The sequence below is a fragment of the Sturnira hondurensis genome, unplaced genomic scaffold (genome assembly GCF_014824575.4).
Source record: "Sturnira hondurensis isolate 20B ecotype Veracruz unplaced genomic scaffold, ASM1482457v3 Scaffold0015793, whole genome shotgun sequence".
In the NCBI taxonomy this organism is placed as follows: Eukaryota; Metazoa; Chordata; class Mammalia; order Chiroptera; family Phyllostomidae; genus Sturnira; species Sturnira hondurensis.
The window spans coordinates 1,134,625-1,146,725 of NW_028088424.1; the positions used below are offsets into that span (position 1 = coordinate 1,134,625).

Genomic DNA, 12,101 nt, shown 5'->3' on the forward strand with positions numbered 1-12,101 from the left:
GACAGAGAGAAGAGGCTTAGGAGAGAGACACACGAGATTAATCAGCAGGGCTCCTGCAAACAAAAGGAACCAGTAGAGGAAGCACCTACCTGGGTGAGAAAGAAGTGAATTTATTCTTTCTGACCATGCTGTACAGATAGGGAAGGTCAGAACAAAAGGCTTTGTAAGCCAGAGTAAACTCCTGCATGCTTAAGTGTAGTAAAGAAAGGCTAAAACTAATTGTCACTTCCATCCCAGTTGATTCCACAGTAAAAGCTTCATTAACAAAGTCAGCATACACTGCCAGCCAAGTCAGTCCTTGGTATAACATTAGGGCCACTAGGCCCAATTTTATTTTATTTTATCTTATTTTTTTGATACTCCTCTTTTTTAAAAATATATTTTATTGATTATACCATTACAGTTGTTCTATTCCCCCCCTTCATTCCCCTCCACCCACACACTCGCTCCCCCACCATTCTCACCCCCTTAGTTTATAACCACGTGTCTCAAGTTCTTTACGTTCTATATTTCCCCCACTATTCTTGCCCTCCCCCCTATCTATTTTCTACCTACCATCTATGCTATTTTCTGTGCCTTCTCCCCCCTTCTCCTCCTCCCACTCCTCTGTTGCTAACCCTCCATGTGTTCTTCATTTCTATGGTTCCACTCCTGATCTAGCTGTCCTCTTGGTTTGCTTTTGTTTTAGGTGTGGTTGTTAATAACTGTGAGTTTGCTGTCCTTTCACTGTTAACATTTTTCCTCTTCTTTTTCTTAGATAAGTCCCTTTAGCATTTCATATGATAAGGGCTTGGTGATGATGAACTCCTTGAACTTGCCCTTATCTGAGAAGCACTTTATCTGCCATTCAATTCTAAATGAAAGTTTTGCTGGATAAAGCAATCTTGGCTGTAGGTCTTTGGATTTCATGACTTGGAATACTTCTTTCCAGCCCCTTCTTGCCTATAAGGTCTCTTTGGAGGAATCAGCTGACAGTCTGATGGGAACTCCTTTGTAGGTGACTGTCCCCTTATCTCTTGCTGCTTCTAGGATTCTCTCCTTCATTTTCATCTTGGCTAATGTAATTATGATGTGCCTTGGTGTGTTCCTTCTTGGGTCCAACTTCTTTGGCACTCTCTGAGCTTCCTGGATTTCCTGCAAGTCTATTTCCTTTGCCAGACTGGGGAAGTTCTCCTTTATTATTTGTTCAAATAAGTTTTCCACTTGTGGCTGTTTCTTTCCCCCTTCTGGTACCCCTATAATCCAGATGTTGGAATGTTTAAAGATGTTCTGGAGGTTCCTAAGCCTCTCTTCATTTTTTTGAATTCTCATTTCTTCATTCCTTTCTGGTGGGATTTTTCCTTCTTCCTTCTGGTCCATTCCATTGATTTGAGTCCCAGTTTCCTTTCCATCACTATTGGTTTCCTGTGCATCTCCCTTCATTTCAATTAGTTTAGCCTTCATATATTCCTCTAATTTGTGACTATAATCAACCAGTTCTGTGAGCATCCTGATAACCAGTGTTTTGAATTGTGCTTCTGAGAGGCTGGCAATTTCTTGGTTGCTGAGAGTTATTGGCTCTGGGACTTTGAGTTCTTCTTGCGCCATCTTTTGGGCTGTCCGCGCCTGTTCCGTAGCAGGATCAGAGCCCTAAGGTGTTCACTAGAGCAGGGCAACTAAGTCGCTGGGTTGTGACGTTGTATGTGGGGGCAGGGTCAACGAGGAACTATGGCGTCCCGTCTGCCGCTTCCCGCCGTGGACCCCACAGGTGCTGCGGCTGCCACTGTTACCGAGCCCACGAGTTTCGTCCCACTGCACGTGAGTGTGCCGCCACCGTCAGCCCTCGCCCCCTGGGGCCTGCGGGGTCTGTCTCACTGTGCGCAAATGTGGGACCGCGGTCAGTCTGCCCCACACCCCAACTGGTTCCGGGCTGCCTGTGCTCCTAGGTCAGGGGATCTGTCCTGCCCAACCCTGCTCGCTGCCGGCTCCACCCCCTTACCGTCCCCGTTGAACGGTTAGTGGTTGTTGGACTTCCGTATAATTCAGTTTTCTGTTTTTTGCTGTGTCTTTGTTCTCCAAACCTTTGTTGTATTCAAACTTGGTTGTGGGAGAAGGCACAGTGTTTCCACCTATGCCTCCATCTTGGCAGAAGTCTCCCAATTTTAGTTGAGACTTTCTTTTTGGAACAAATTCCTGTTTGGGATGGTTATTACTTCATAATGTTAACCTTTTTAGAGTCTTCCAAAGAACAAAGAGATTATATTTATTAAAAAAAAACAGATGGAGGCATAGGTGGAAACACTGTGCCCCTCGTACAACTAAGTTTAAAGACAACAAAGTTTTAGTAACAAAAATGCAGCCAAAACACAGAATATTGAACTGTATGGAAGTCCAACAACAACGAACGTTCACCAGACCAGTAAGAGGGGCGGAGCCAGTGGCGGAGTGAGGTCATGCAGGAAAGCCAGGAGGGTAAGCGGTGGTTGGTGGATCCCTGATGTGGGGTGGCAACGGGCAGACCCAGTGAGGGTGCAGAGCGGCTGACTGACCAAGGTCACACATTCGCATGCAGATAAACCAAGTGAAGGAGCAAGCAGTGAGACAGACTGCTCAGGCTAGGGCCCCAGTGAAAATATTTCCCACAGGGAAATAGAGCCTGAAGGCACCAATTGGAAAGACTTTCGGAGTCAAGGGGCTGGGAGAAGCTCCCAGGATCACAGAGAGTTCATTGGAGAAACCCACAGGGTCCTGGAGGGTGCACAAGCCCACACACCCGGGAGCCGGCACCAGAAGGGCCCAATTTGCTTGAGGGAACCGGTAGAATGGACAGAAATCTGAGACAGAATGGAACAAATGCCATTGCTCCTCTCTGACCCCACCCCCACATATAGCATCACAACCCAGGGACCTGGGTTGCCCCACCCTGATGAACACCTAAGATTCCGCCCCACATACATAACAGGTGCAAAGAGACCAAACATTATGACTCAAAAAGAACAGCTCAAAGCCCCAGGGCAATACTTTTAATCGACCAAGAGATAGCCAACCTTTCAGATGCACAGTTCAAAACACTGGTGATCAGGATGCTCACAGAATTGGTTGACTTTAGTTACATATTAGAGGAACAAATGAAGGCTACACTAAGTGACATGAAAGGAAATGCACAGGGAACCAATAGTGATGGGAAGGAGACTGGGACTCAAATCAATGGAGTGGACCAGAAGGAAGAAAGCAACAACCAAACAGAAAAGAAGGAAGAAACAAGAATTTTAAAAAAATGAAGAGAGGCTTAGGAACCTCCAGAACATCTTTAAACGTTCCAACATTCAAATTATAGGGGTACCAGAAGAGGAAGAGGAAGAGCCATGAGTGGAAAACTTATTTGAACAAATAATAAAGGAGAACTTCCCCAGTCTGGCAAAGGAAATAGACTTGCAGGAAATCCAGGAAGCTCAGAGAGTCCCAAAGAAGTTGGACCCAAGAAGGAACACACCAAGGCACATCATAATTACATTAGCCAAGATGAAAATGAAGGAGAGAATCCTAGAAGCAGCAAGAGATAAGGGGACAGTCACCTACAAAGGAGTTCCCATCAGACTGTCAGCTGATTCCTCAAAAGAGACCTTACAGGCAAGAAGGGGCTGGAAAGAAGTATTCCAAGTCATGAAATCCAAAGACCTACATCCAAGATTGCTCTATCCAGCAAAGTTCTCATTTAGAATGGAGGGGCAGATAAAGTGCTTCTCAGATAAGGTCAAATTCAAGGAGTTCATCATCACTAAGCCCTTATTATATGAAATGTTAAGGGGACTTATCTAAGAAAAAGAACATAAAAAATATGAACAGTGAAAGGACAGCAAACTCACAGTTATTAACAACCACACCTAAAACAAAAGCAAACTAAGAGGACAGCTAGATCGGGAGCAGAAACATAGAAATGGAGATCACATGGAGGGTTAGCAACAGGGGAGTGGGAGGAGGAGAAGGGGGGAAAAGGTTCAGAGAATAAGTAGCATAGACAATAGGTAGAAAATAGATAGGAGGGAGAGTAAGAAAAGTATAGAAAATACAGAATCTAAAGAACTTGTGACACATGGACATGGACTAAAGGGGGGAATGGTAGGGGAGGGGTGTGCAAGGTGGATGGGAATAAAGGGGGGAATAGAACAACTGTAATGGCATAATCAATAAAATATATTAAAAAATAAAATAAAATAAAAACCACAAAAAAACAGAATAAAAATCATTTTATCTTATAATTACCATGTGGATCCACTGTAATCTTTTATAAATTTAAGCTATACTACAAGATCCTAGTGGTATTATTTTTGTTTGTATCTTGGATTATTTACAACTAGGCCTTTTTAAAAAATGACTAAAATAATAAGAAAAAGAAAAATGAAATTATCAAAAAGGATGATTCGAGATGAAATAAATCACTACTACATTATCATTCAATTTTCTTACTGCATTGCCCAAAGTACTGCATCATCTTTAAGTAAGGTATAAAAGACTGAAGACACTATTTTTGCAGTCTGCTTTCAGCTTCTATTGAACACAGATGAGAATTCAGAACTTAAAAAACTTTCAGTCACTAATGGCAATGAGAAGAAAACTGACAGGAACACTCAGCTATGAGACAAAGCCGCAGACGAGTACAAAGGGACAAACAGCAGCAAGCATGACTCTGGGACAGTGGCGAGACTGATGATGTGGCGAAATTTACACATCTTCAAATGACAAAATAGGAAATGAATTCCCTCAAATTCAAGAATAATGAGTAAACCATGGGTTTCTAAGAACAAAAAGGAAATAAGGCAGTGTTGTTCATTTAGTCATTCCAGTGGAAAGACTTTCTCATGCCCTAGTTTGCAACAAGAACCTGGTCCATCCTGTGTGCTAACAGGGCATATGACCATATTCTTACATCTTTTATGACATCTGTGTGCCAAATTTTATTTAATAAAGTTCATAAGTGGACAAATGCTGAAGGCAGGTTCATAAACAAAGGCGACGCAAACCATATAGATGATAAAGAAACAAAAAAATTCAATGAATTGACATTTTAACTGGTGTTTATAAATCCAAAGTGAAAATGTTTGAATTATACAGCAAAAAAGATACCTTTCCTCTCTTTGACACAATAGAGTCATTAAAGGTTTCAAAAAATTCTTCAAATTTTGCATTTTGATCCTACAAGTACAAGAACAACTAGAGTAGTAAGTTAGAAATCTATTAGAGATATACCTGAAGCCCAGAACCAGTATTTTCAAGATGGATATATTCCAAGTTTATACATGAGAGCAGATGAGCAGTTAGTTATGTTCACACACACACACACGCACACACACACACTCAAAGTCAGGAGAATATGGAATAAAGATTTGGGGTTGCTACATTTAAATTATTATTAAAATTCCAAATGAAGTTCTTGTTTTACTATCCTTTTATTCTTATTTTTCAACATTATTTGTAAAATAGCTAAAAAACAAAAAGAGTCTACTGGACAAAGACAGTAAATGATGCTGACTGTTTTTCCTGGTGTGCTGATAGACCACGCCAAAAAGTTCTGAAAGGGCATTTCAGAACACCATCTTGGGCTATACATGGGACACACCATCAGCAAAGATGCTCTCTATCCTGAAATACAAGAAGGGCCACTATGCATTATTGCTGAATGCCAACTGAAACAAAGGTAGAACAATAAAGGAGATTGGGACAAAATATTTGTAATAATATAACAGAGGATTAGTATCTAGAATATATAAAGTGTTCCTGCAATCAATAAAAAGTCAATTCAGTAGAAAAATGACAAAGGAGATGAACAGAAAAGAGAAATTTAAGTAGCAATAAAAATATAAAATAATATTCACTTATCAGGAAAATGTAAATCTAGATATATATTTTTAATGCTCAGGTTAGTAAAAAGCCTGATATTATCAAACACTGGTGAGGAACTAGGAAACCCATATTGCCACTGAAAGTGGAAAACTGCACAGCCACTTAAAAAGGCAATTTTAATAGTATCAATTAAAGCAAAATTATGCTTCCCCTAGGATACAGCAGAGAATTTTTCTTTTGTACTTTACGCCATATTGCTTTTTATTTTACAACCTACTTTGTTTTCTATTTGTTACAAAAAAATTCAAACATATACAAAAATTGGCAAAACACAGTGTGGGGCAAAATTAGGTTTACCATGATGAGTACACAAAACAGTTTATTCTTGTATTATTATTTATGAATTATTGTTTTCCATATGAACAACTGTAAACCTACTTTGGCCTCCCCATATATTACTTATAATTATTTTTAAAACCAATAGATAAACTTTTAAATAAAGGCAATCTCACATCCTTCAAACAAACAAACCTACATGTTACTCTCGTAGGGTTTTGCGTGCTGGCTGTGGTGAGACAAAGTCTTCTCAAAGAGCTAATAACCTAGTTGGCAGAAACAGGATATGAACGACGAGTCCATAACTTAGAATATACTAAATACTAAACAGCTGATACAAAAGTTCCAAGTGATAATATACACATTCAGAAGAGAGGACAAACACAGGGTTACATAGGTGTGGAAGAAGCATTTACAATACATTATTTCATTTTATTCATCCAACACTCCAAGATACGCTAATCAAGAAAAGCAACCTGCCCATTCATAAGCAAATCTCTAGGCATCTTAGGTTAAATGCCCTGTTCACTCAGCAGCCACGGGAGAATTGCCTGAATAAAATCCAAACTCTTTCTCACAGCCTACAAAGCCCTGGAAGATCTAGCCCTTGCTTACTTGTCCCATTGTGCCATTTTCTTTCTTGCCCGCATGCCAGCCTCCTTTTGGTTCCTCAAAATTTGAAGTTCTTTCCTACCCTAGGACCTTTGTGTGGGCTTTCCTCCTCTCCTTACTCTCCTCTGAGAGTATGGAACACTCTTCCACCCTGTCTTTCTCACCACTAAACCCATCTCATTATTCATTCCTTTTCTTAAAAGTTACTTTCAAGAGGTCTTCTAACCATCCTAGGAAAGCCTAGACTTCCACTTCTATCACTTAATGTCTCTTGGTGAACCCTGTGTGCTTCTCATTATACCTCACAATCTGTAATTATATATTTATTTGTTAACTTGATGACTGTCTGCCCTCTAACCCCAAATTTCTGGGAGGCAGACTGTCTTATTTACCAGTAGCATAGTGTCTGTCACAAACTAAGTGATGAAAAACAAATGGGTGGGTGTGTGGGTGTGTGGAAGGAAGGAATGAAGGAAGGGCTGATGAAGAGGGCAATGAAGGGATTTTATATAATTACGATATGAGTTTAACTCAATTTAGTTCAATCACAAGTGGCTGAGCACCAGCTCAAGCAAAGTGTTAAGTACCAGGAATACTGTGATGGATGGAGAGGGTTCCTACTCTTAATGAGGAATTCAAAGTCCAACTAAATGTGTGGTTTGGAATAACCATCCTGCTAAGGACAAACACTGGTCTGACTTGGATACATCAAGAGATGCTTCCAAGAGACGCTTGGATACATCAAGAGAAGCATACATACATGCTTCATCCAAGCATGAATGGATGAAGAAGATGAACCTCCTTTTCTCCTGCAGAGTCTAGTTTCGATTTTTAATAGAATTATTTACCTCTAATAGACAAAACTACTAATTTCTTCAAGAAGAGGAAGTGAGGGACAGTCAATATACACATCTTTGAGGTGGGATGGAAACATTCTGTGATTTTTTTTTAAACCAAAAGAAAAAGCTGGGTTGAATTCTTCATTTCTAAAACTACAGTTGCTGTTTTAGATGAATCTCTTTACCATTTATAGCTTTAATATGCTAAGCAGGACTAGGGCCTTTAAATTGTTACACTGTTATTGCTGGAAAGGGGAAAAAGAAATTGGTTATTTGACTCTGAAAAAAGCAGCTGAGCAATGGGGTAACGTGAGTATACACAATAATACTCATGGAAACAAAGATTAGACTGAATCACAGATTAGAGCAAAACTAATGCCTATCAAAACTCATGCAACAATGCCTGTAATAATTTGAAATACCTAAGTATTGCCCTGAGGAAGAACAGGCAGCATAATTCAGGGAAACGTAAAATATATGCCTATATCATGGCAACAGAAACACTTCCCTTAGCAGTGAGCAAGTCACTTAAGCGATTCAAAGATGAAACAGACCTGGACAAAGCAACTGTCTGAGTAGCAAAATTAGCTGACAGCTTAAAATGTTTCTAATTCAATTAACAGCCCTATTTATCAGGGTTAGAAAGGGTTCTGCTGTGGAGATTTAAATCTGCTCTTACTGATGTCAGTGGAAGACAGGCTGCCAATCCCTGATGTCTCCAGTTCAGCAGGCGCAAATGGAAATGCTGGGCTGAGTTTTCATTTGAAGAAGAAAACATCCTAGTACTCAGGTTTTCTCTTTTATTTTCATCCATCCATCCATCCATCCATCCAAATATTAATGCAGGGTAAGCTGACTGCCAGTTTTCTTTTTTAAGCTAGTTTCCTCTCTTTGTGTCTGTCTGCCTCTTGCTTTCTCCTGAACTTAGTTCACATTTTGGTGACAGACTTTCTACAAGCCTCAGTGCAGAAATGGACTTTTATAGCAATCTTCAGTTCTGAAGAGAATCTCAGAATTCCCTCACGACTTAATATTAGCCACAGTCAAACTATAGTCCCATATCAAGCAATTTAAGAACTGCTCAAAGAGCTGGTATGCAGCAAAAATGGGACTGTTCTTTCATATTCATTAACAGGAAATGGGGTTAGTAATGCACAGGTGGCATTTACAACACAAAGAGCAATGAACACAGGAGTTGCATGCTATATTTAAACTCTATTAGAATGACAGGCCCTTGAAGACAGAAATCCACCTCTCTAACTGCTATACCTCCCACTTTTAGAACAGCACCACAAAAAAGGGCTCAATCCATAATCTGTGATGAATGAATGAGTGACTACGCCCAGATTCTTAAACTGGAGCATTAGTTTATCTCATTCACTTTTGGCAATATTCATCTTCCACAAGTCAAGGAAAATCAAAAATAATACGAAGCTCTTCTTCCTCTTCTCTTCCCCAAATTCAGTCCTAAAGCCATTAGGTGGGGCAGAGCCAGCCTCCAATGTGGGTGCAGGGAGGGGAAGCTGCAGGGAGGGGAAGCTGCAGGGAGGGGAAGCTGCAGGGAGGGGAAGCTGCAGTGGCCCATGAGATGTCAGAACACAAGGACACGTGGATGGCATCCATATTTGCAAAGAAAATATTAAAGCTATAGGTCAAACAACTTATCCAGGTTTCAGTTCACATACAATTTGCTCAATCATTATTACCCATGTGACCGAAATGACACTTATTTTCAGCAGACAGGTCCAACAGACCCTTGACATTCAATGAATATATTCACATTTTGACTATTTGGCAACAGTCTCTGAAGATCCATACTGTGTCATGATCTGGAAGTTTGCTGAGGCAGAAACTGGAATCACAGCACTGCATAGAGCGGATCACTTCACTTACTTGTGGCCCTTGGCCAACCACCTGACATCATAACCCCTGACCAAGTCAGCTTTAGCCAATACTCAGAAGAAGGATTGAGAAAAAAACTGCTATTAGGCAACTGGCCACGTTCTGACCTTCAGTCCCACACAGACTGCTGGGGAAATGTTTTCCACTGTCTTTTTTCCATCTGACAGCTACCTGGATATGAAGGCACTATATGTTCCACCCCCCACTCCTGTGGAGGAAACACTGAACAGTGTTCAAGGCTGTGCACTTGGACCCTCCTCTGGGCTACGCGTCACTGCAGCAAAGAATAGTAGCAATTGGAGGACACATCAAGTAGATGATTCTGGCAAGGTCAATAAAGAAGAAATAAATGATAAGTATACTTTAAAATAATTTAACAATCTTTATTTTACCAAATAAATGCATCAAAAGTTTTTGAAGAAATCCTTGTTTCACTTCTTTCTTTTTACTCTACGATAAATCCAGTTTAAAGAATGTGAAATACTCAAATAATCAATAAATATTTCCTGAGACACTACTAAGTACTCACAACAAGAGATAAGGTTCTAACTCTCAAGGAACTCAGAACAAAGACCCCTGACGATGCTAGCTGCTTGGTCTAAGCTAGTTGAAAGCAGGGGCAGTCCTAATACACGGTGTGTTCTAGTTGTGTAACAATGGAAGACAGACTCTCTAAGCTTTAGAAAAACAAAAAAGGTTTATTCCTCTTAAAATGTCCATAGATCTCAATGATTAAGCAGATGAAGAATATAATGAGCACAACACCCATATGTTTTGGATGCACATCTAGCCTGGGGCAGCAGCTCTGCCAGGTGAAGGGTCTTGGGAAAGCATCTGGGGAGAAGGAAAAAAAGAGGAAAGGCTAAAAAGAGAAAGTATAAGAGAATAATGGGCTGATAGAGAATTACAAAAGTTAAGAAATATTAATCTCTTCATCCTTACAGTTTCTTAGTATTCTTGGCAGAGAGGGAGAATTGAAGACATCACCATGATTGACGGGTAGGGAAAGGCAAGATCACTTCAGTCACTGGTTGGGAGGGAGAACTAACTCTACCCAAAGGGTCAGAGCACCATCAGAAGCATTTCAAACTACTGCCTCAAACCCAATTCTGCAACAGAGTCTCCCTTTCCACCTGGATAGTAAGAAGCTGCAGATGGAAATAACCTAACCTGCTGGACTATGTGTGCCATATGTCTCTTTTGAAAAAAAAAATCTCTTTTAAAAAGAGAAACTTCAAAAATCATCCAATTTAAATGAAGCATGGCATCAAAAGAGCTGTGATAGTTTTAAAACATGTCCATAAATTCTTTCACACTCCTCCCATCAACACGGAAAATTTAATTCCTCTACTTTGAACAGAGGCTATTCCAGTGCCTTGCGTTCAATGAACGGAATGAGGCAGGATTGTTACTGGGTGAACTTCAAGGCTAGGTCATAAAAAGAATTATATAGCTCTGAAGATACTGGCTCTTAGAAGCCAACCACCATGCTGCGAGGAAACACAGGCAGGTGTTCTGGTCTACAGCTCCAGAAACACAAGCAGGTGTTCTGGTCTACAGCTCCAGATGAGATGGAGTCAATGGACAGTGTTAACAAAGAGACACGTGAGAAAGCCTTTGAGATGCCTCCAGTCACGACCACCATCTGAAGGCCAATGCACAAGAACCAGAGGGCTGAAGAACCACCTATCTGAGCCCTGTGGACCCCCAGAACCATGTTAAATAATTGTTGCTTTGTATCACTAAGTTTGGAATGATTTGTTACACAGTAGTAACTGGAACTAGAGTTTCCAACTAATTTGTCCTTTATGGTGATTACTCCAATGATCTTATTATTATCTTCCAGAAATTAATACTTCTGCTTATGCTACATTAGAGGCTGGGAGCCATCAGCCAGACTACCACATGGGAGCAAAATGGATACAGGTGCCATGTACTCTTTAGGCCTCACCGTCGCCAGATTCACTTTTTTTGTGGAGGCTAAAAGGAAAGTCACAGTCTCAGTGGAAAAATCTGCATAACAGCTAATACTCAGTGGTCACTGAGAATCCCATGCTGGGCACTGCACGGAAAGAACACAAACAGCAGGCGCTATCAGCACAGTCCCCACCCTGCTGCTACCCTCTGACTAGAAAATGTCCCTCGTCCACACCAGCAGAAGATGCTAACTTCTAACTCCTTACTTGCATCCACACTTCACACATAATTATAAATTTGCAAAGCTTTGAAATTCTGCCCTATTTAAGTACCCCCACATTAACTCAAGTGCCTAATAAGCAAGCCTAAAATTCAGTTAGAAGATGCTAATCTGCTAAGGAAGAATAAAACTGCACAATACAAAAACCAAAGGTGAAAGCAAAGCCAGCAAGACAAAGGGACCTACAATGAAGGAGGAAAAGGGGGCAGAAAGCGGCTGTGCAGAGAAGGGCAGGTCCTCCCAACTTGCTTCCAAATCTACAAAGAGGCCCTGCAGGTCAGGAGGCAACTCCAGCATCCTGGAGAAGCATTTCCCACCAGACTCCCACAGTCAAACATTCTTAACACACTTAGAAAGGAACCCACTATTCAGCTGGTAATTTATTGCAATATTCT

General features: G+C 40.7%; 1 protein-coding gene across 5 annotated transcripts in view; it reads right to left on the bottom strand.

The window, feature by feature from the left end:
- Window positions 1–12,101, bottom strand: part of ALG9 (ALG9 alpha-1,2-mannosyltransferase) — a 169,634-nt gene that overhangs the window by 22,136 nt on the left and 135,397 nt on the right. The window contains exon 15 of one of the 5 annotated variants that reach the window (XM_037065561.1): window positions 71–128. The exons of the other annotated variants lie outside the window; for them this stretch is intronic. Coding sequence (XP_036921456.1) covers window positions 86–128 — 43 coding nt within the window. The 3' untranslated portion in view covers window positions 71–85. Of the gene's footprint in view, window positions 1–70; window positions 129–12,101 lie in introns of those variants that run through there. 5 annotated transcript variants of the gene reach the window in all.